The sequence below is a fragment of the Mauremys mutica genome, chromosome 11, assembly GCF_020497125.1.
Source record: "Mauremys mutica isolate MM-2020 ecotype Southern chromosome 11, ASM2049712v1, whole genome shotgun sequence".
Taxonomy (NCBI): Eukaryota; Metazoa; Chordata; order Testudines; family Geoemydidae; genus Mauremys; species Mauremys mutica.
The window spans coordinates 81814472-81838264 of record NC_059082.1 but is presented as its reverse complement, the minus strand read 5'-3'; the positions used below and the strand labels follow the sequence as shown (position 1 = coordinate 81838264).

The window sequence follows — 23793 nt, the reverse complement described above, 5'->3', positions numbered from 1 at the left end:
TAGTGTAGAACACCATGTGGATTTACATTTGTGTGTCTTTGGAAGTCGACACCCATGTGACTCTGTGCATTTTCTCCATGTTCCTTCCCTTCAGGTCTCTCGCGTGCCTCTTTCGCAGGAGTGGAATGTGATTTTCTTCAACGGCATCTGGGAGAGAATGCTGCAAACGCCTGATGCGACTACCCCCCCTATTTTGTCCCAATGGCTCAAGAGACTTCAGCCATTTATGGTCAACCCAAAAGTCTTCACTTGTCTTCATGCCAAAAATACATCATGTGAAACACTTCACAAGATGTGAGTGCTTAGCACATACCTCGAGATGCTGCAATATTGCTGGAACAGGCAGCCTGCCCTCAATCCATCCTGCAAAATAATAGCCAGCTCCTCAGCTGGTGTGAAATTGAAGTTTCATTCAAGGATTAAACTAGTTCCTTGGAAGTTTCCAGCTGAAGAGATGGCTCACAGACATAGTTGCCTTTGCCCTAAGCACATCCCAGAATGGCCTGAAACAGTCAGAAGTCTCTCCCGTTATGTAATGGCACACAAACTTTGTTGTACCCAGTTCTCTGGGAGCTGTAGATGATTTAGGTGACTTGAAAAGAAAAGTAATTCTTATAGGGAAGGAATATTATTCACTGGTCGGATTTTTATTTGGTGTGAGACAGAGATGGGGTGAGCAGGTAGCTGCTGGGATTAGGATTGAGTCATATTTGAAATACAGGACTCTGTTAAGAGCCACAGTAAGTAAAGTTTTTTCAATAGGTCTCAACTCACACTGTTATTACACAGCCATGTTAGCAACATGCTATCATTAGTTTGGGGGGAGATACTTTACTGTCTGAGATGTGGCTTTCTAGATACAGGCATGAGCCTATTTATACTTAGAAATGAAGCTCCTCTGTGCAATGAAATCGACAAATGAGGTGATTTTATAGACGCACACTCAGTGCGTGTGTCCTGCAGCAGTCACCGGTACATTTTCAAAAGGGTGCCAGTGGAGTTAGCAACATGATCTCCGCAGGTGTTAATGGGAGTGGTCATGCAAGCCAGTCCCTGCCTATGACTTTGAAAATGGACCATTAGGCTTTAGTTCACAAGCTCACATAGAGCATACACAGGGGCCGGTGAGTAGCATGACTCTAAGAATAGCCTGCAGGTAACCTGCTTCTGAGAAGAATCTGGGTTTGATTGAGTTTGAAACATCTGTTTTTGCCTCTAGAGTTGCTGCCCTGAATGGCATCTATTCTAACCTCACAGTGGAAGACCAGAGGAATATTTACAAAGGGCTCAAATATTATCTCACAGAGGATGGTAAGTGACTTATCTCTACATTAGAAAGAAGATTGGGCTTTAAAACACTAACAGATATACCAAGATTAGACACAATCTTTCTGATGGCTGAGGCTTCACAGATTTACAGTGCACTAATATTCTCTTTAATGGATGTGGGCCGGGTAACCTGGTAATTGATCAGGTATAGATTCCTTGCCTATAGGGTTTAATAATGCAAGGCTTTCAAATACAATGGACACAATGATTTACATTCTGGCCAGCCAAACTCATGGCCTTCTGTGCCAAAGGTCAGTACAGAATTTGTTCCAGAAAGTTAAAAATCCAGTTCTGCTAACTCAGCTAAGAGAAGTGAACCAATTAAAATGTCTGCTTGTGCTGCATATTTCATCTAGCAGAAGGCAGTGGCGTGCACACAAACTTTAATCTGCTTGCAAAGAGCCTGTGGAGCATTCGGAGATGACAGTGAAGTAGCTGTGGTCAAATGTTCCGAAGGCCCATAAAGAACTAGCCGGATATGCACACACAACCTCTCTGTTCCATGTGCAGTTACTTCCTGAATGCACAAATGCAGGGTTTTTGCACGTACCTTAGAGTATGAGTGGGGAAGATCTCTGGTGGTGAGCTATCACTTTGGGATATGAGGAACACAGATACTGTGATGATGGGTGGCTAGAAAATTATTTGAGACAAACCAAACTTTTCTCTTTTGCAATTTTAAGGCGGGGGGTGGTGGTGGAATGAGGAGCTGAAGTATCTGGTGTGCGTTTAATTATTTGTGTGAAACGGCAGCTCACGTGCAGTTTTACTCAGGGCTGTACACAACCAGCACAAATTAACACCTCGACATGTAAAGACCTCTAGATTATTTATGAGCACAAACACTTGGGGAAGTTTTCTGTTGACCTCTGCTCTGCATTCAGAGGCTAGTCGGCTCAGCCGATTTCAGATTGCAGTTTGGAGCCTTAGTTTTACAAGGGGGTTATCCATGTTTTGCAGGACCGAAGCAGAATTGCTACAATGCAGCTCTCCCAAGCCTGAGCTCCACTGCTTGGTTTGCAAATTATTTGGGTTCCTTTATGGAGCATGCATTAGTGGGAGATCTACAGCTCTTTGCTGATGAGCCAACTGTAAGTACATGCTCCGAATGGTGGAGGAGAATGTGCAACGTGCAAAATATTAGCTGTGAAAACTAGTCTGAGGCGAGATGAGAGCAGCCAGCCTCAGGGTAACCTGCTCATTCCTCTTCCTCTCCTGCCCAAAGCCAGGAAGATGCGAACATTTGAAAATATTTTTTTCGTAACCTCTAAAAGGTTTTACTTGATTTGCTGTTTACAGCAAAGGGTCAGTTTGGGTCTTTTTTACATCCAAATTATTTTCCTCATCCCTCATTATAACAGAGGCAAGTTTCTGTACTTGCATTGAAATTGGCTTCCTGGATGGTAAGTCCTAGAAGCCAGATTGGAGTCAGCAGCGACAACAGGCTTTACTCCAAGGCCGGACGGCTTTCTAAAAGAGATGTTATAGCTCAGACAAAGGCTTGATGCAGACATTATTCAGTGAGGTTCTCTGGCGTGTGTTATGCAGGTGGTTGGATCAGATGATCATAACTGTCCCTTCTGGCGTTGAAATATGTGATTCTATGAACATTATCACCTGCAGAGAAACTGGCGCTAATCACATCACACTCTGAGCATAAGAAAAGCAAAACAGATTAAAAAAAATTAAGGGCCTGATTTTCAAAGGTGCTGAGTATTCCCTGCTCCCATGAAGTCAGCTCCCCTGACAAGCACAGTGTGGCTAACTCTCAGCACCAGTCGCATGATATTTGGTGCTTTTCTTCAAGTCTTAGCTCCTGGAATCATGTTATTACATGAGAAACTCAGCTTTTGCTTAAAGTACGTGTTTAGACTTCATAGTTTTCAAAATGGGCTTTAAAATGCAACCCAACTGTACCCTAGGGGCTCAGAAAACGGAGGCCAAATTAAACAAACCCCACATTTATTTGTTGATTTTAAATATCACCATTTTTAAGCCACTCTCCTGATTTTTAAGGCCCAACTCATGATTTTTTAACATGTGAGGTGTAGGCCATACAAAAGCAGAGCCCAATATTTATAACCTTCCCTCCATTACCATTATTTATTCCCAACTCATTGTGTCCAGAAGCCAAGATATTGCAGGTCACATGTCTACAGCTGATGATGGTCATGTCAAGTGCATGCTCAGATTTTCTGATTACAATTTTTCACACCAAATCATTTCTTCTATTAGTTTAGCTCTGACTAGTGACCTGTTGGAATCTCCTCATTCAGACTCTTCCGATCTTGCCTGACTACCACATAGGGCCATAAGGAATATGATTAAAATGCCCATTCAAACTGTTTCTGCTTTTGCATGTCAACCCTCTCAGCTTCAGAAATTTGCCCAAGATCCAGTCAACTTACAACTGATCAGTAACCTCAGTTTACCCAGGGAGACGGCTGTGTATTACACCTCATTCCTTACCTCTGCACCTGGCTTCCAACTAGCAAGGTAAAATACCACTACTTGCTTCTACAGCTCAACTGTGGCGTACCTTGGTGCCTTGATATAGCTATATCTTTGCTGTCTGCTGATTTTGAGTGGTTACTTCTGATGCATCTGAAAAAGTGGGTTTTTTACCCACGAAAGCTTATGCCCAAATAAATCTGTTAGACTTTAAGGTGCCACCGGACTCCTTGTTGTTACGTCTAAATGATATTTAAAGCGTAATTCTGATCCTCAGATGAACACTGTAAAATTGACCTCTTTGTGGGTCAGACAGAGCCCTCAGCGAATCAGGGGAAATCTGCTTTGTCATGCAGTGCCCTCTGCCAACTCAAAACTGGGAGCACGCAGGGTTATTCTGGGAAATCCACGTTGTGCCCCAGCACTCTGCGGAGATTGGAAGAGCAGAAAAGCCAATAGAGATTGTGGGAAATCTACATTGGCATATAGAACCCCCTGCAGAATCTCACAAGAAACACATTTGCCTTTCATTGGTGGCTGGAACAGACCCTCCTTTAACACGTCTAACTTTTCCCCACTTCCAGCCTCCCGGACAGATTGGTTTGCTACCTCAGCCCCTCTGCCGTGAGCGACCTTGACAGACAGGACGCTTTAAATCTGGCTCGGAGGATCACTAAAACCTGTGTCCCAGGTCCGATGCGCAGAGGCACCAGCGAGGAGAGGCCTGCACCTTCTCTGACCACCGAGGAGCGGCAGGTAGAGCCCTTGGCTAGTGACCTGGAGCTCACAGCCCTGCTGAGGTGTGAGCCATTCTCCAGAGCTTGTGAAAGAACAAAGCTCCCAATGGCTACACCCACATCGCCATGCCCCTGCTTTGCTCTTTGTAAGGGGAGAGCTCAACCCTGCACCATGTTAATAATACTTAGCACCACAGGTAACATTTTGCAAACATTACCCCCCCCCACACACACACCCGAGATGGGGAAGTGCTATTATCCCCATCCTACCAGTGAAGAAACAGAGCCACAGAGACGTTAAGTGACTTGTCCGATCAGTGACTGAGCAAGATGCAGTGTTCCCCACAGACTGTGGACCTAGCTAGACAGAGAGCAGGGATTACATCTTCCTGTCTAGTCGCACGCTCATTCCTTTAGACCAGTGGTTCTCAACCTTTCCCGACTCTGGATCCCTTTCAGGAGTCTGATTTGTCTTGCATACCCCAAGTTTCACCTCACTTTAAAACTACTTGCTTCCAAAATCAGCCATAAATATACAGAAATGTCACTGCCACTCTTACGGAACGATCTCTGACTTTCTCATTTTTACCATTATAAAATATTTTATTATTTTATCATTATAAAATAAATCGATTGGAAAATAAATATTGTCCTTACATTTCAGTGTACGGTCTATAGAGCCGTATAAGCAAGTCATCGGATGACATTTTAGTTTGTACTGAATTCACTAGTGCTTTTTATGCAGCCTGTTGTAAAAGTAGGCCAATATCTAGAGGCGTTGATGGCCTGGAAGACCTCTGCATAGCCCAGGGGTACGAGTCCCCCTGGTTGAGAACGACTGCTTTAGAACACACTGCCTCTTTAACATTAGTGTTTGACTAATCTTCCTGGGAAAGTCCATGGACATGCTACTGGGGCCGTCACTGACGTCTTCTCTGTAAAATTCCAGTGATTAAGACTTCCAAAGACAAGGGAACTGAAATGACCCTCCCCCGGGAGCTGGGTTCACTATCTCGGATATTCTGAATTGCTCCTCTGTCACTGTGGGCTCTTTGCAGGTTGCAACCTTGCTGGTGAACAAATTTGAACAATTCCCTCCTGAAACCCTGAATGCCTTGGGTCAGGCTGCAGTCGGGCTGTCCGTGTCGCAGATTGAGACTGGCATCAGCGACAGAGACCTCAAAGCATCTCTTCCTTCCCTGAGTGAAGTTTATGGCTGGAATGCTGAACAGTCCAGCACTATCGTTAACAAATTATTCAACTCTGGCTATCAGGTACAAAGAGCGCAAGCCATGTGTGCATACTGCATCTGGTCTATCTGTCTTGTAGCTCTAACCCATTGATGGCCAATTGTTTGCCCTTGTCTTTATGATTATGCTGCAGATCTTGGATGCACAAAACCTGGCAGCACTAGGGAGTTTGGTGGCCGGCTTAAGCAGCAGCAGACTTCAAAGTCTGCCTCCAAAAGTGATCTTGGAAGCTGTTAAGATCCCTGGGTTTGTGAAGCAGATAGTGACCGTGCCCTCTGCTCTGAAAACGGCACTTGTGGAAAAGGTGAGGTCACTTTTCTTTTCAAGGTGGTGTCATGTGTAGGAAGAGCCTGAGGAGAGTAGTGACTTTTCCTGCTTGAGAACACCCTGTGTTGTGAATACACAGAAGCGTGACCAGACATGCAAACCTGCAGAGACAATTTTCTGCCTGGCTTATTTATGCACTTACAGCAGGGGCAGGGCTTTGCAATGTGTGTGGTTGGGATGGTCCTGGCTTCCTGCCACGATAGCTCATAATAAAACCTGATATCGCTCTGGGATGGGTCTCGTTTTAGGCCTAGGCCACTGCTCTATCAGAAGGGAGTAAAAACTGAACTAAGCTGGTTCGTGGAGAATTCCACTCCCAGGGAAAGAGTCTGAGATGGATGGAAGGTTTAGGCTTCTAGCATGTGAACAGTTGTGAGGGCCATTCAGAGACCCTCCCCAGGGCGGAGTGATATTCCAGTTTGCTATGAGCTCTGCTGAGCTCCTTCTCCATACGCTGACTAATGGAGATTGGTATATGTGCCACTGTTGTTGTAATTGCAGGGAATCAGCCCATCTGCTGACCCTTTCTGCTGGCCACAATTTTACACCTCAAGTTCACGTGAGAATTATTCCAGACAAAGATGAAAGAGACCGCTGTTAATTCCACACTGTTAAGTGCCCGTCAGGAGAGGCTATGACTTTCGACTGGCATTCAAAGCCAGCTGCTGGACTCCTGAAAGACTGACTTACAGCAACATTCTAGTTTGTGCTGTTCTAATTTGCCAATGCTGTGTGTGAAGAGTTAGGAAATTGTCATGTCTTTGGGCACAATATCACTCATGAACTGTGCCTTCTGGCAGGCTGAGAGATTATCTATGTTGACTCCGATTTCTAGCCTGCCGAACAGCGTTAAGGCACAAAGCCAGGCATTGCAAGAAACTCTTCTTTGCTCTGTCTGCCTGGGCCTCACTGATAGATACACATCGCCCTAGGCCACTGTTCTTTGAGAGAACTTTCAGATTCACCTGTACCACTGCATCGACTCATAGCAGCTTGCACAGTCAGATAGATACGCCAAGCAGAAAACGTTCCTTGGCATTAATTCTCTGGCGAATACCCAGATGATCAGAGGGAAAACTACCTGCCTCCAACCTGTAATTCCCTTCCCAGTGATTGCTGTTTTTAACCTCCACGTGGGGGTGGTTATATTTTTCAGATTGCTTCAGCTGCAGGGAGCCCCGTCAATCTGGTTAAATATGTCCCAGACAGTCTGGCTAGCTACATCCCGAAATCACTGCTGGCTTTTGGTAACGAAACGCCCAGCATTCAGGAGCTCAACCAGAAACTGTGGAGCCGAGAACAAGTAAGCCGTCTCGCCATTGCCGTCAGCTGCAGCTGTGGGCCTGTGTGGTAGTTCAGCTCTGCCCCCAGGAGCTGTCTAAGAATGAAGCTGAATGTAACGAGATGATGTGAACGCGTTGAGTAACACGCTAACATTCTCTTTGGCTTGGTTCTACAGGCCGCCATGTTTTTCAACGATGTAATAAAGACAGCGTCCGACTTCAGCAGGTAGCATTTCTTTTTCTGCCTTTGCTTTTCCATGTGTGCTGAGCCATTGTCCCGATTTGCAGGTGCTCCTCAAGTTCATCCACAGTAAGAGAAAGGAAAGGCCTGGAAAACCCAACAGAATGGGTTTCGCCACAGCGGGCCACTTACAGGTGGTTTGCAACATTTGTCCGTAACCTAGTCTTATTTCCTAAAATGAAGTTCCTGGCCCAGGCCCACTGCCTCTCGAAGGCCTGACCACGGCCTCCTGGACTGCAATAGATATGGAGCAGCATGGAGCCTTTGGCTAGACCTGTTCCCCCACCCCTGCACTTATTCTTGATGACCCCGAGTATGGGGCATTTTAGGGCTTGAAGGAGAGCTGGGAGGGGCATGTTAATTCTAGAAGATCAGTACGAACTCTCTTCTCTTCTGAAGGACTCCCTCACTGCACCTAATTTGCTTCCTTTGGATTTTCAGACTTTCCCCTTCTGTCCTCCAAGGCTTCACCTGCGCAGCAGCCAATGAGATGGAAACAGAGAGATTTCAGCAGCTTGCCAAAACCATGAAGCAGAAGAATGTCAAGCTAGGAGAAGACCAGGTCAGTCCCCACGTGCACCGAGTGCCACGTTGCTGTTGTCATGAAGATGTTCCAAGGCTGAGCCCGTTTACCAAGAACCCTCCTGCTTTAGGCGGGATGTGTCCTAGCTCTGAACCACGTGTTAATCTGAATCGCTGCCATTACTTTGGCAAGGTCAAAACCTGGCTAACAAGGTTTTGCAAGAACCTAAACCTCTTCAAACCTAGCACCATGCTCTCTAGGTTTTTTTTTTTACCCCAGAAAAGATATTTGTTGTTTTTCCTTCTTTCATCTGAACTCTGGTTTACTTTCAGCTGAGTTGTTTGGCTAAGAGGGTGACGCTCAACGGCATTCCCAAGGATTTAGACAACTATCCTAAAGACATGCTGCTGTTTTTAAGGTAACTTCACAAAGGCTTTCATCTTGCTGCCTTATTCCAGCCAAGGAAGGAAGGAAGGAAGAGAATCACTGAATTCCATAAAATACCTAGCGATGCATCAGTCTATATCCATTTATAATGCACACATCCCCATCGTATCTGGGCAGCATCAGCCAAGTAGAATGAAATGCAAGAAGAAAACAAACTGCAGAAAAGATAAAAACTGAATTAGATTTAAAACTTTTTAGTTGTAATAATCTGGGGGGGATGTTAGTAATCAAGGTACAGATTGCTTTGCACAATGTATTTTTGTCTTGATAGTGTCCTTTTTAGAGCACACACTGGATTTTTATTCCTTCCTGGCTCTGTGAATATTTTCACATGCAACATCTAGTGAACTGAAAAGCCAGACTGTGCAGCCGAATTTCTCTACGCTGCCAATATCCTGCTGGGCTTCTGTATCCAGAGCATCAGACGTGAACAACACTAGCTTGGGTTACAAAGCACATTTCCCAGGGAGAAAAATAATTGAAAAGAGACACATTCAGGTCTCTGGGGAGAACAATTGCAAAGTGTTTGGGATGTGAAATACTCTGTAGAATATGGATGATGGGACAGGGGGAGTGTTTCAGCTTAAGTGAATTTGAACTTAACAAATGTGTTGTTTAGTAAGATGCTCATGGAGTGTTTGCCTTTCCAGCCCTTCAGATTACGCAGGGACCGGAAGCTGTCAACAGTACTTCAGTAACATTGGGGAAGCAAACATTGATCTGCTGCAGAGAGATTCCCCACAGCGGAAACAGCTGCTAGTGGAAGCCTTAGCTTGTTTGGTATGCATTCAGTAGCCTGGACGAACAAGCCAGGGTCCCCGGAACTGAATGCTGGGCTGAGAACAATGATTGTATATCTGCAAACAGGAAAAAGGGCTGAGATTTCATTCTTAACCTTTGACGGAAATGAATGTTGCAAATCAACAAAACCCGAACGCTGGATTGTAGGCTCCATGGCGTTTTCCCCAGGTCATAGTCTCCAAGGCTGTCGGCTCACACAAATTGCTCCAGCCACCAGGGCTGTGTGGCTGCAGAGGACAATGTACATTTCTCCTGTACGGAACCCAAGAGCCGTATGGGATTCAGAATGTAACTGTAATGAGACTAGTGTGAAAGTGTCACCACTGCCTGGGGGGGGCGGACTCAGAACTGTTTACCTGTGTGGCATAATACTGCTCAGAGCTAATAGACAATGTCCTTTAGCTCTGTGGTTTTGGAGCAGAGGGATCTGAACTCTGTACCCCGAGGGATGCGGTTCTGAGCGGCCAGACTATAGCAAAGAGACACCTGTGGAATTCTGCTTTAAGTGGCCATGAATTTGGGATAATGCTACAGAAAGGAAGTGCTCTGGCCCATGTCTTTTAACATGTAAATCTCAGATGCTTTGAGAATGTAGAAGAAATGTCACCTGAAAAAAAGGGCTGTAGGAACCATTCTGGATCAGCCCATTTGTCCACCTGGTCCAGTATCCTCTCCTGCCATTGGTCCTGGTAGTCCAGTACCAGAGGAAGGGGTGAGGGAGTAAGTCACCAGCAGGAGGGGAGAACAAGGAAAGGATCAGGAAAGGTGCTTCCACAAGAAGGCAGGCTTGTTACACCAACAAAACTGCCCCACCCCCAGATGCACTTAGCTCAGTGTGCAGTGCTGAACAGGGGAGGGGAAATTCCTTCCTGACCTCTGCAGAACTGAGTCTGTGCCTGGAGGCATGAGGGTTGATTTCCCATATTAGATCCTTAGCCTGCACAGCAAGAAACTCTGCAGAAAGTCTAGAGAGGCCCAAGCCACATCTATCCACAAACTCTGGGGAAGCACAGATCCAAATGCACACATCACACGCCTGGCCTCTGTATCAAAGGCCTGGGGATGAAATTCAAGCCACAATCCAGACCCAAACTCTGTGTCTAGGACGCCCCTCTAAGGAATAAGAATGTCAGCAGCCCTGTGAATTCTCCAGAGCTAGCATTCTTCCCTTTTTACTGACCACATCTATTTTCTGAACCTAGAAAATTCCTGGCACCACGGTGAGCGAAGAAAACGCAGAGATTCTGGGCCACTTGGTTTGTGACCTCGGTGAAGAATACATCAGAAGTTCCAGTGGGAGTTTGCTGCCGCAGTTAAATGAATGTGAATCCTTCATGCCCAGTCAAGAAGAGGCTATCAGAAATGTCCTCAGCAGCGGAAGCACTCAGTTCGGGTAGGATTGCCATTGGATTCGCTTCCTTTGGGGTTTAGCGAGCCGATCAGGTCAGATGAAGCTTCTGGGAACAAGCTTTCCGACCTGGTTCTAGTCAGATCAGAAATATAGTTTGAGCAGCCATTTCTCTTAACAGCCCTTCTGAACCTGCCCAACACCTGGAAAGGCAGATGCAGGACAAACTTGGGGTGGGGAGAAATAAGTTAACCAAACTTTTCGGAACCTCGGCGGTTTTGACTCAGATTCAGGTGGCAGTCTGGATCTAGGCTGGATGGGCTAATAGCTAAGCAGCAACCCGTGAGCTAGGGAGACCTGCAGTTCTAGTCCTGGCTATGACCCTGCCTGCTGTACGGGAAGTCACTGAATCTCTCTGTGCCTTCCCCCATCTAATGGGAAGAAGCAGTAATTTCTCTGCCTGCAGAAAGTGCTTTGTGATCCTTGCATGGAATGATCAACTATAAACATTCAGAGTTCTTCGCTATTCATTCTTTGTATTAATTTAATTATTAAAACTGGCTCGCCGATCCTGGAGTTCATGTCCCCAGTGATGACGATTAGCCATGCCCTGTTGGAGAAAAGTGGGGAGAGGATTATATGATGCAAACATTTCCATTTTTTTTTCAATCAAAATGTTACAAGGGTATAAGCTCTGCAGCTCCTAGTATGAAAAGGATCCCAAAGGAGTTCTCCCTCTTCTGGAAGCTGATCAGGCATGATTTTGTGTTTTCAGGCCCCCTTCAGAGTGGTCAGCTTCCACCCTGAATGAGCTCAGTGGACTATTCCGTCTATTTGATCGTAATATCCTGCAAAAGATCCCTCAGGTATGTTACAAACGGGCATCTTGCTGCTTCCTGAAGTGTCCAGGATGTATGCGCGAGGCCTGATTTTGCTCCCAGTAAAATCGATGGCAAAAGTCCCATTGATGTTACCAGTGCAAAAGCAAGCCCCCGTTGCAAATAGCTTTATTAATGAGGCTAATTAGTGGCCAGGCTTGGCTTTATAGCCCCAGTCTGTGTGTGTCGCGAGTGATGTTACTGCCGCAACAGGTACCAGCTTTCCAGTGAAATTGGCAAGAATAGAGATCTAGATGATTATCACACTGTAGATTGAACACTTTAAAGTAATGCTGTAGGTGGTGATTGGGAAAGTTCATGCAACGTTATTTAAATAGAACAGGAAGTACAGGGGGTAGCGATGCTTTGGTGAGTGGCTTGTGTGTGTGTGTGTGTGTGTGCACCACTGCCCGGCCCCTATAGTGGACAGAACACACCAGACCTGCTTGAGCCTTTGAAAGTCTCCAAAGAAGGGTCGTTAGCTCTGGAGCAGGCGGTGGTGATTTCTAGTCTCCATAGTACTTGTAAACACTTAGCTGAGTAACAAGGTTCCTGGCTATGTAAGTGGCCACAGAAAAACACACAGGAGCTGCAAACCTCACACCCCTGTTGATTTATTTTCTTTGCAGAACGTTTTAACCCCTTGGCTGAAAAGCTTTATGCATGATTCACCATTGCCGAGAGAGCAGCTGGCCTCCATTGTTAAAAACCTCCTGCCTTCCAGGTGGAAACGCGCTGCCGGTACGTGAGATGCTACCTGGGCACATCAATTTCAGCCTGACGCTCGTTTGCGTTTAGTTATCCTTGGCCCTAGTGACAGGGCTCAGGCTTGGTCTTGTGGGGCCTCCTGGGAACATCTAAACAGAGCTTCTCCTTGCACCTGCCACAACCCTGGGAAAACCCACAGCCACCTGATGACCCAGTTCCATGGAAGGGCCTAGTGGGCTGGGGGGCTCCTGGCTATTAATAATACCCTGAGTTAGACCTTGGCATGTAAAACTGAAGAAGTTGTGCCTGGCTTCGGGTAGGTACACCAGGAGATTGAGAGGGCCAAAAGAGGCCTTTTCATCCACAGCGTTCGTACCCCATGGCAGAGCTGGGCATATGCCCACAACTTGGAAGGGCTACTTGTGTCAGGTCCCATGGCTGGTGCTAGACTCCTCAGAAGGAACGGGGAAGGGAAGATCCTTCATCCACCCCCGCCCTTCACTCATTCAAGGGCAGTCTCCTTCTACATTCCTGGAGGGTTTGTGCAACGGCTGCTGGATTGGTGATCCGCAGCGCCCCCTAGAGGCACTGTTTAGCTCTAATTGTCTTATCCCGTCTTGGGTTTTGGGGTAGCCGATAATGCAGGATTATGAGGCTGTAATTATTCAGTGCTTAAAGCAAAAGCCCTGTAACGCTGGAGATGTCTGATACTTGCTTCCACAGGGTGCCCGGAGGGTAAGAATATAACAGAGGAGATGGTAAAGGATGAACTCATGCCTATTTACTATACCCCTGAGGAATTACAGGCCTGTTTGCAGGGTGTCACCCTGGCGGACCACCTGGACCAAATGGCGCAATACCCCTTCACTGATCAGCAATTGGCTGTGCTGAAGAAGAAGCTGGATGAGGTAATGCACTGCAGAAGGCCATCAAAGCATCTACTCACGCATTTGTTTATAAGCTCTAGCTGTCAGGGAAGAGATCCAGAGAACGTGTCCAGCTCTCTTCTTCCCAAGACGGCTGGTGTGATCGAGGGGACGGAGCAAGCTTGTGTCTGAACATGACCAGATGGCGAGTGTGGGTGTGGGTGATGCAGAGAGCATGTGTGGCCATGGGTGGGGTGCTGGGGAATGTGCAGGGAAAGAGAACACATCTATTCATCTGTCGACCTGTTGGTCCTGCTTCTCCATTGCCCTACAGCCCTCTTACACCATCAGAAAAATATAGCGAGTTACCATGATTATAATATCTGTTTGTCCACAGCTGTATCCCAATGGATACCCTGAGAAGATAATTCCCAACCTTGGGGCCATCTCTTCCTTTGTCACCACCGATGACATTAAAAAATGGAATATAACCTCAGCACATACACTTGCCTTCCTGCTAAGCAATGAGCCTCCTGATGAGCAGGTAATTAGCTGGCATCTCAGTGCTTACCTGTTTCTTTGGGTTTGCTCCATGGTTTAGGAGATCCTTATTTTCGTGGGAGCCGCTTATTTTATTCAAAGTTGGGTGGCCCATCCTGGATCACTGGACCAACCTTTTTTATTTTGGTTTTGGTTTTGTGTGTCGTGTACATTTGCTTCGCTCTGGGGGGCAGGGGCGGGCGGGAGGAATGCTTCCAGGTGATTCAACTTCTTTTTAAAAACATTTGTAGGCTGCTCTGTTTATCACAAAATACACTGACTTGGGAAACCCACTGAACATCACTGCTCTGAATGCAATCGGTACAAGATATATATGCCTTCTGAAGGAGCCCCAGTTGAAAATGATAGAGCCCAGCAACCTCAAGTGAGTGAAGGATCTGATCTTTTTTGTTTCTATTTTCCCAGCCAGCCAATGCAGGTTCCTTTTCTCTTCATCTAACACAACCTAATCCAGGAAGCAGTGTTAACCACAATGGCGGTTAGTGCCCAAGCCTAGATGTCAGGAACTGCACTCCCAACTCTGCCACTTAGCTGATGTATGACCTTTGGGCATGTCACTTGTCTTAACTTCTCTCTGACTATTAGCTTATTTGTGTCTATACGACCCTTGACTTACTTCAGTGGGTATTGGGGCATAGGGTTCTCAGGTACAGCAAAAAGAAACTCAGATCATTGTTCATGATGGTGCAAGATTTCCAAAGGGAGAAGTGATGCAAGCTTTTATCTCCCCAAATCTTCACTTTTCTGCAGAATGGCCAAGTCGCTGGACCCTTCAGCCTGCCCTCAGTCTACAAAAGACATCCTGTACCCCAAAGCTAAGCAAGCTTTCTCCGACCAACGCAGCCAGTTCCCGGCTTATTACAACCTCATCAAGCCATATCTAAGTAAGCAGAAGGACTCCATGACCAACATAAAGCAGTACTGACAGTCGAGATGGGCTGAGCCTTCCGGTTGAGTCCAGATCAGAACTTCTGCAGAGTTTGAGGGTGTTTGGATCTGGGGAGTGAAGGTTCGGGAGGGCTGGATCAGAGGCTTTGGTTTCAGGCCCTTTTCTATTTTACAGCTGTGCAAAACTTTCACAAGAGATTGGGGGGCGGGGTGCAAACCTGCCTGATTTGAAATCCCCCCGAAATTTGTACATCAAACCCTGATGGACCCAAACTTACATCTCTGCTGGGCTCCATGTGGATGGGATCGGTCTGTATTCAGTCTGATGGGGCAACTGGAAGCAGGACTAGCACTAGGCGTTGACCCAATGGGTTAGTCTCCATCTCTATGGGAGAGTTGTGCTGCGGGCCCCAGCGCACGAAGGCTGCCTACACCGTGAAGGTGTAAATACCAAGTCTGGGCCACATGATCCACACGACCTGGCTAATAAGGTCTATGCAGACTACGAACTGTTGGCCCTTCATGGCCTCACAGTTATTCACACGCTGCACAATCACTGAACATCTGGGGCCAAAGTCATCCTTGGAACGACCCCGTTGATTTCCAAGGGATTGCCAGAGAATCCCTGTGGGTTTGTCTCAGAACGTCAGCCGTGCTTTCTGGGTTTGCTTCATTTTGTTTCTTTCCCACCCCAGCCGGTGCTCCTGGAGAGGACCTAAGAGCTCTCAGCAAAGATAACGTGAACATGGATATCGGAACTTTCATGAGCTTGAAAAAAGACTCCGTGCTGGTGAGTCTGACCGTACTGTGAAAAGTTGCTCCCTGACTCACATCTGAGACGCATTGGCTGGCTGATTCTGATCCCGCTTACACTGGTGTCTATCAGGAGTCACTCCACCACACTCAGAGGATTGACTCCAGTGTAAAACCATTGTGAGATTGGAGTCAGGCCAGAGTGAGTCACTCCATCAGTGGAGTGACACCAGCGTAAGTGAGATCTGAATTGAGCCTGGGGGATGCTGCCTCCTAAGGGATGCAGATTTGGTTTGGAGCTTCATTTTGGATGTTTATCCAGATGTCAGGAATCTCCCAAGATCAGGCTCTCTAGCAGTAGTAGCAGCGGTAGAGACCCCATTGTGCTAAACACTCTACAAACACTTATTTTAAAGTTAATGCCTGCCCCCAAAAGGGTACTTCCCAAGCCTTCTAGCTTTGGGCTGGGCCAGAAATATTATTGGTAATTTTACATTTTATTTATAATACAGAAGCCCCTTTCGAAAATCTTGCCCTCAACTGTTCTAATTTGCTTTTCCCCTAGAATCTAACAGCTGACGATATCAAGGGCTTGCTGGGACTAAATCTTGAAGATCTGAAAAAACAACAATACAATTCACCTGTAAAGGACTGGATCCGACTACAGAGACAGTCTGAGCTGGATAAACTGGGCATTGGGCTCACTGGGGGAATACCAGATGGATATATCAGTATTCCACCCAAGTTTGAAAGTATGAAATACACGGCTTTTGGTTTCCATCAACTGTGCTTAGATGCCCCTTTTTCTGATAAAGTGGGGAACAATCGTGATCATTTCTGGTTCAGAAGTTTCACAGTTGTGTAACACCGACAGACCCCAGTCGTCGTCAGGCAGGATTGAACCTGGGGTCTCTGGAGCTAAATGCATGAGCCTCTACTGCATGAGCTAAAAGCCATATGGCCCTTAGCTAAGGCTGTACAGCAGATGCATTAATCTCTCTGTAAGTGGTCTCGGGGCCAGTAGAAGGGACAGAGCACCACACCCAGGAGGCATGTAGGTTACAGTTACATGTCAGTAAAGCGTATGTGACTGCATGATGCTGTGCCATAATTTACCAGGACTTTGAATCTATGCAGTAAGGCCCCGTATTAAGATAAATAATCCAACAGCTTTATTGAAAACATCCATTCTGTCTGGAGAACTCAATAGAACCAGCTAAACACTTCAAAAATGTGTTGGATGTTCGGTGAAACCTGGGATGGATAATCTGGGAGGGATATTTCAGTTGTCCCAAAGTCCTAGTCAGGGGGTTGCAGATCTTCCCTGGATGTTACCAGAGAGGACAGGAAATGATGGCAGCTGAGTGTTCAGTTCCTTGGCAGTTACATTTTGTCTCGTTTCTCTAGATCCAACATCAGCCTCTCTGAGGACCAGCGTCAGCATGTTCCACCTACTGCCTGCATTGCTCCTAAGTGTTCTCCTGACTTCATTCCTGTCGTGAAAAGCTTCACCCCAGCAAACAGGAAAGGGGAACTAAATCTTGGTTTCTCTACGGTGTGTCACAGGAAGACCCAGAAACATACAACTGCAGGGAAAACCCTATATCAGCAGGCAGCATGTGTGGGAGCAGGAGCCAACTTAGCTGCTTTCCTTTTTTTATTAATTCAGTTTGAAAACAAGATTGTGAGCTCTTCCGGGCAGGGACCCTCTGCTTGCTCTGCATTTGTACAGCACCTAGCGCCACGAAATCCTGGTCCATGACTGGGGCCCATAGGTCCTACCACACAAAGCAAATAATAAATAATTGTAATCTTACTACATACATGGTATTAGCCCAGTAGGCCAAGGGGTTCGAGGATGGGCTGGTATTGGGATATCGTGCATGCTTAAGAATTTATTGAAAGCTTGCTATTTGCCCGCTGCAAGGCTCTGTGGACAGGGCATGGAAATCATTGGGTGGTTTTTAAAAAAATATAAAGGAACTGGGTTGAAAATTGCTGAAGCAAGACGGCAGGATTAATAGCGCCATGCTCCGTTCTGTGATGCACAGACCAGGGTCTACATTGTACTGTGAGTATTGGCCAAAATAAACAGTCAGGAATCCCAAACGTGTCGGCTACTCTTCTCTCTCGCCTTGCTGGCGAAAGCTGAAGTTTTTCAGCCCTGGTCTCTTTCCGGCTGGGGAGAGTTTAATCCTCTTCTCAACACTCAGCTATTTTGCACCTCAGTGAGCACTGAAAAGGTGGTATTGTCCCTACCAGCCTCAATGAGTCACCTAAGCGTGTCCGACCGGCTTTCCCAGGAGAGGAAGAATGCGCTCAGGAACCTCTGCTTGGCATGAGCCTGAGACGTGCACTGACTGACTAATTATCATGCCCTGAGCCTTTTGCCTTAAATCACACACACCTTTATTTAACAAGACAATATTATTATTTTGCCATGCCCGGAGCATGCCAGTGCCTGCTGGAAGGGGAAAGGAGATGCAGAGCCCATCCTACCAACCTCAGAGTCTAAATAAGGCCACGGCTCAATGAGTGATTGTGACGAACCCTGGGGCTGGAATAGGACGAGAGGGCAAATGTAAGATCGGGTTGTTGTGTGCACACCCGGATGGTCCTTGTAAACACAGACCTGTGGCTATAACCAGGCCTCACTGCACGCTGCATGTTCTATAACCCGAGAGAGATGTGACAGACGTTAGCCATGTTTTCCTCTTCTTTATGGGCAGCAGGTGTGGAATATAGAGTACCTGGGAGCCATTGAGATCTGGTGTCACTGACTAGTTTCCCTTGGCTTGGTTGGGGGCACAGAGATGGTAAGAAAGTCAGACAGCCCCTGGCCTCCTACTCTGCTGCTCATGCGCTCAGAGGATCAGGATGGGTAGTTGGTGGCCAGCCAGGATGCTGTCATGAGGATGCCACTCACTTCCTGTGGCCCCAGCCAGGGTCCCCTAGCCCGAGTGGTGGTGGAGTGGAAAGAAGCTCAGTTGCCCCTACTTCTCCGGTGGCTGATGTCACTTGCAGGGGAGCTGAGGACAGTCCAGATGTTCAGGAAGCAGTCAAGGGTCTTCCTCACCAGGCACAGCCTCTGAAGCCGGGCTGCAGGGTTAAAAGCAGAGCTGGCTGGGGAATGTTCAGTGCATCAGCTTTTCATCAGAAAACATTGATTTTTGTCGAAACAGAAACTTCATGGCATGTACCAGGTTCAACAAAACTCTCAGTGGGAAGGTTTCTCAGGTCCAAGATGGAATTTCTGGTTAAAACCAGAGAGAGGAAGAAAAAATTTAAGGCATTCCAGAGGGATATACCAATTTATTTCATCCAAGCATATAGCTGTGCAGGCTAGACCTTTTGCTTCCCATTAATGTTGTTTAAATGCCTCGTTTTTCTGATAACATAGGAGGAAATGCTCATGGGTCAGTGAGAATTTCCAGCTTGGAAGTGTCACCGTTTACACATTTGTAGGGTTTCACTGAGTATGAGAGACAGTGCTGTGCCACAGGTCACCACAACTTTGAATACAAAGGATCTCAGCAGTAAGGTAAATAATTTTGCAGGTTTATTGAAATGGTCAGTCCTAGCTGGAGATCTCTATAGAACTGACGAACAGCTCCAAAATGGCTTGTTCCAGCATGAACTGGACATTGTGCAAAACCTGGGATGGAGTGGTGGTGATAGACAGCTATCACACTCACACCCACGTGTTTTGCCTCTGACCACTTCACTTGCACATTTAATGAAAGCCCTATGAGTCACTGCTCACTTCTGGCTACACTGTGCAACCTTTCCTCACATGGAAGAGCACTCGCTCAGTCTACTAGCCCCATTGACTTGCCCTCAGGAAGAAGATGTATAAGAATCTCTTCAACCCATGATGTAAGAAACCATGAAGGTAGAGGACCTGGCGGGAAGAGACCAACTCTGAGGTTCCCTTCCCAATTTTTCCCCTCTGTTCACTTCACTGGGGAGAATTTATAGGAGAGTTATTGGAATATAAGACTGAGAATTCAAGCCTGGTTGGAGGAGATATACAGAAATAGCAACTGCATTTCTAAACAGGTGGAGGAACTCAAAACAATCTCTGAAAGGAACTGGTATATTTTATTAAAACTACGCAGCAAGACAGCTTAAACTGAAAGCATTGTACACATCGGGACATCTATGGTTAGGAAAAAGTAAAATACTTTGCCTGACGTTGCCTATACAGCAGTAAAATGATAATCCATATACACTCTTTTTCATAAATGTTCCCACCCAAGTGGCTTTGGCATGGCTTGAACAAATCCTGATCAAAGATCTCTCATAAGTCCAAACTAAAAAAATTAAACACATCTATAGGATTTCTGGCAGAGCTATCAGATGGACACATGACACTACTGTGTTTATAGCACAAGAATAATAGACACAATTCTGCGCCTCTTACAGTGGGCAGTGACTTACTCCATGAGTTTCAATTGTGTTTCCAATGGGACTACTTGTGGGCTCAAGTACTACTCCATGTAAGTAAGGGTGGCAGAGTGGAGCCCCTTGTCAGATCAATATGGAGCCCAACCCAACCACAATACAACTGATCATAGTATTATGACTAGTATTTATCTAGTAGGAATGTGTGTCTTCCAGGCTCATGCCTGCCTCGCAGCCTGAAATCCTAAAGATTTCGGAACTGAAGCCAGATAGGTTCCTGTTAGCCATATGGTGACACTGATGCCCAGCGGATCAAAGACCCCAGCATGGTGGAGAGGTCCAGGTTGTTGTAATGGGAGACTAGAACTCGCAGTCATCTGACTTTATTTTGACTTGTATTTTTTGGCTGGAAAAATGGTGATTCCCTGTGCCCACCCCCGATAACATTATTCACTGGTGGTGTAAATTCCTGCAGCTCCCTTAACTTCAATGGCAGTGCGGCAATTTACACCAGCCAAGGACTTGGCCCGATCGGTTTTATTTGTAACCATGCTTCGTTAACGTGTCGTGCACAGAACAGTGGGTCAAATTCATCGCTCGCTTCACTCTGTTGAAACCAGTGGAGTTACATCAGCAAAGCATCTGCCCACCATAGCCCCCTGTTTATTTCAAACTGAATCAGTATTTCAGCCTGTGTCCGTTACCTCCTGCAACCTTCCCCATAACTGGACTTTCCTCCAGGTAACCCTGTGGGCTGGCTTCACCCTTGCTGACCAAGGAGATGCAGAGTAGGCATTGGGTGCTGCTCCTGAGGAGGGCTTGGCCTTGGGAGTTCAGCTGGAGAAGGCTTTGCATACCCGGATGGGGCAAAGTGAGTCGATATGAAGGGTCCTTTGGGGCTTTTCAGCATGCTGCTGCTCCTGGTCCTGGTGTGAGATTCTTGTACTGCTCTCCTCTCCGAACAGCTGAGCGACAACACCCACAGTGTGCTGTTTGGCGTAGCGCTAATGTGCTTTCCCTTTTCTCAGGGATGATTGCATTGCCCCAGGGAATCAGAGTGACGGTGCTTGATATACTGTGCGTCTTTGCTTTTCATGGCATCACTGCTTCCCTTGGGGGGGGATATGAAATGTCTGCAGCTGCCCTCTCAGCTAGTTTGGGTCAGGGAGGAATTAAAGGCAGAGGGAACATGGTGGAGGCAGAGCCTGTGGCGGTGGCATTAGAGAAACCTGCTCAACAAGGAGATTCCGATGGTAACGGGGAAGGCATGCAGCAAATGGAAAGCTGGTTTGGATCCTGATGCTGGATGATGGAAAGAATAAAAATCAGAATTACTTGGCTTGTCCATATGATCAGCGTGGTCAGACCCAAATGCCCAAAGGGGTGATGGGAGCGGCATTGTGTTTGGCATTCAGACACTCCTGGCGGGATTTTATGTAGCCAGAGAGGAGTTGCCTTTTGGCCTACATCCCCTATTGTCCCTACAGGCCCCTAAGGACACCCAGCTGTGCAACAGCACCCCACAGCTGGTAACAGGTGGGGAGCGTGGTGGAATAGAACTTATGCTACATGAAAGGACGGGTTTTCCTCTCACACTAGGCCACGGCAGCTGGGGTGGTGGTATTACAGATGTAAGGCAGGAGTAAACCCACTGAACTCAGTGGAGCCACACCAGTCTATACTGTTGAGAGAAGCCGTCTCTTTGTACTATATGACAGCAGAGCATTTTCAAACAAAAGCCATTTAAGAATTTGTCCGTGTAATTCCCCACCTGTGCTCCAGCCCGGGTGTGACGAGGCTAGCTCCAGTTCAGCTCCCGTGGCTTCACCTCCCAACCCCGTATATTATACACCCGCTCCATAATGACCAACAATACTGTCTGATTCAGTGGGCCATGTGCAATGAGTCTGGGGTATCAGTCAGGCGGGTATATTTGAGCGAACAATATTATAATGTGTCATTCGTGGATCCCGTTGCAGGCGGCCTTAGCAAAAAGGCCACGGGCTGCCGGTCAGTGGACACTGATCTCCCCTCTGTCTCAGAGAGCGTTTCTTCAGCTCAGGGATGGGCCCTTGGCTGGGTCAGTATGAGGACGCTGCCCTACAGCAGCTTCAGCCTTTGATATACTTGGTGTGTGGTTAGGAGACCCTAAGGGCTTCAGGAGCACTAAATACACCAAAAACATGGTCAGCAGGTGTAACTAGGAACAGCTCCACTAAGGTCAGTTAAGCGATACCAGCTCACATCGGCAGAGGCTGGGGCCCCAATATACATCTATGTCTGCACTGCACAATTACCCTGGCACCCTGCTCAGCCCAGCCCAGGCGTGAGCATCCCCACTGCAAAGCCCTACACGCATTCCCGCTTCCTCACTCGCCCGTGTGGGCCTGGGGGAATGGCACTGCGGCGCGCTAGGATTCTTTCCCAGTCAACTGTGTCAATTGCAGAAGGCTTTGTCTGTCCTTCCAGGGGGGTTGTGGGAAAGCATTGGGGGACTACCAACATTCAAATAATTATTCTGGAGCCTCACTGCAAAGTGGGTGGATTCCAGCCCATGTGAACCTGCAGCCTAGGCTCAAATCCCCACTCCCCCAGCCGTGTCAGCCAATCTCAGCTCAAAGCACGTCCAGACCCTGGTGTGAGGTTTTTCGGTGTGGATGGCAGGGGAGTTTGCACTTGCTAAGAGCCCATGGGAACTGTGCAGTGAAGACATACCCAGAGCATGTGTAAATATGTCTAAGACGTGCCTGACTGGACTGCAATGCACGCGGTATCTGGTGGCAGCACGTTTCATACTGTGAAATGATAGCACTCCCCAGTGAGGTGTCATTGCTTCATTTGCCAACAGCTCTAATGAGTGCCCTTACTAATAACAGAACGCATATTCTGGTGCTGGTCATCAAGAGACTCAAATGACCGTTAGTCACGGGGTATTTTTTCACCGGGATTGTTTCCTGAGACTTTCCTTCTTCCTAACTTCCATGCATTGTACAGATACATACCGGTGACCGGTTCAAGAATGATGTATCCTGGTGGTAGTGGCTTTGGTGGCCATGTCGTATTGGTAGCTGGTTTTTTAGTGGCTGTCTTGGGGGTGATCATGGTTGTGGAAGACACGGTGGTGGCCGGTGCAGGAGGAACAGCCGTCTTGCCAGGGCTTGTGGGAGTGGTAGCTGTTGAGGTAGGGGTTGACTTGCTAGTGAATGTTGTGGTGCTGCCAGCTGGGGTGAGGACAGTCTTTTGGGTGGATGTGGAGGTGATGGGAGATGGGGTGGTGGAGTTTGGGGTGGGCTGGTGTGGAGTGACAGGCTTCTTGGGGGAGGTGATGAAGGTGGTGTTGTGGGTGGGGCCAGGTAGGGAGGTAGCAGGTAGGGCTGTGGTATTGTGGGTGATGCTAGTTGGGGTGATAATAGCAGTTGGGGACATGGTAGTGTGGATAGTAGCAGGTAGGATGGTGATATGGGTGGTAGCAGGCGGGGAAGTGGTGTTGTGGGTAGTAGTGGTATTGTGGATGGTAGCAGGTGGGGAAGTGGTGTTGTAGGGGGTAATGACATTGTAGGTGGTAGCAGGTGGGGAAGTGGTGTTGTGGGTAGTAGTGGTATTGTAAATGGCAGAAAGTGGGGTGATCATAACAGGTAGGGAAGTGGTGTTGTGGGGGATGGTGTCATTGTAGGTGGTAGCAGGTAGGGAGGTGGTGTTGTGGATAGTAGTGGTATTGTGGATGGTAGAAAGTGGGGTGATAATAGCAGGTAGGGAAGTGGTGTTCTGGGGCATGGTGTCATTGTAGGTGATAGCAGGTGGGGAAGTGGTGTCGTGGGGAGTGGTGTCATTGTAGGTGGTAGCAGGTAAGGAAGTGGTGTCATTGTAGGTGGTAGCAGGTGGGGAGGTGGTGTTGTGGGTAGTAGTGGTACTGTGGATGGTAGCAAGTGGGGTGATGATAGCAGGTAGGAGGGTGGTGTTGAGGGTGGTGGTGTCATTGTAGGTGGTAGCAGGTGGGG

General features: G+C 47.3%; 2 protein-coding genes across 2 annotated transcripts; one reads left to right on the top strand and one right to left on the bottom strand.

Moving 5' to 3' along the window:
- The first annotated feature begins 2344 nt into the window (after nucleotides 1–2344).
- On the top strand, nucleotides 2345–18483 carry MSLN (mesothelin). The gene is made up of 20 exons (XM_044981084.1): nucleotides 2345–2420; nucleotides 3704–3825; nucleotides 4365–4536; nucleotides 5576–5791; nucleotides 5901–6071; nucleotides 7251–7397; nucleotides 7554–7603; nucleotides 8060–8180; nucleotides 8474–8559; nucleotides 9239–9368; nucleotides 10592–10782; nucleotides 11513–11603; nucleotides 12245–12356; nucleotides 13047–13231; nucleotides 13587–13733; nucleotides 13981–14114; nucleotides 14501–14634; nucleotides 15334–15428; nucleotides 15957–16143; nucleotides 18416–18483. Exons 1-20 carry the CDS (start codon nucleotides 2370–2372, stop codon nucleotides 18481–18483), a joined length of 2610 nt encoding a protein of 869 aa, XP_044837019.1. The 5' UTR covers nucleotides 2345–2369.
- Nucleotides 18484–20527: 2044 nt separating this feature from the next.
- On the bottom strand, nucleotides 20528–23446 carry LOC123343629 (salivary glue protein Sgs-3-like). The gene is made up of 2 exons (XM_044978850.1): nucleotides 22798–23446; nucleotides 20528–21097 (listed from the first exon to the last, which is right to left on the bottom strand). The coding sequence occupies exons 1-2, from the start codon at nucleotides 23423–23425 to the stop codon at nucleotides 21015–21017; spliced, it is 711 nt and encodes a 236-aa protein (XP_044834785.1). The 5' UTR covers nucleotides 23426–23446; the 3' UTR covers nucleotides 20528–21014.
- Between the last annotated feature and the right edge of the window lie 347 nt (nucleotides 23447–23793).

Coding starts and splice junctions, on each gene's coding strand:
- MSLN (XM_044981084.1), top strand. CDS start 2,370: ATGGAGCATGCATTAGTGGGAGATCTACAGCTCTTTGCTGATGAGCCA. Junction 2,421..3,703: donor TCTTTGCTGATGAGCCAACT/GTAAGTACATGC, acceptor CAACCCTCTCAG/CTTCAGAAATTTGCCCAAGA. Junction 10,783..11,512: donor AGCGGAAGCACTCAGTTCGG/GTAGGATTGCCA, acceptor TTGTGTTTTCAG/GCCCCCTTCAGAGTGGTCAG.
- LOC123343629 (XM_044978850.1), bottom strand. CDS start 23,425: ATGATCACCCCACTTTCTGCCATTTACAATACCACTACTACCCACAAC. Junction 21,098..22,797: donor CATTCTTGAACCGGTCACCG/GTATGTATCTGT, acceptor TCCATCATCCAG/CATCAGGATCCAAACCAGCT.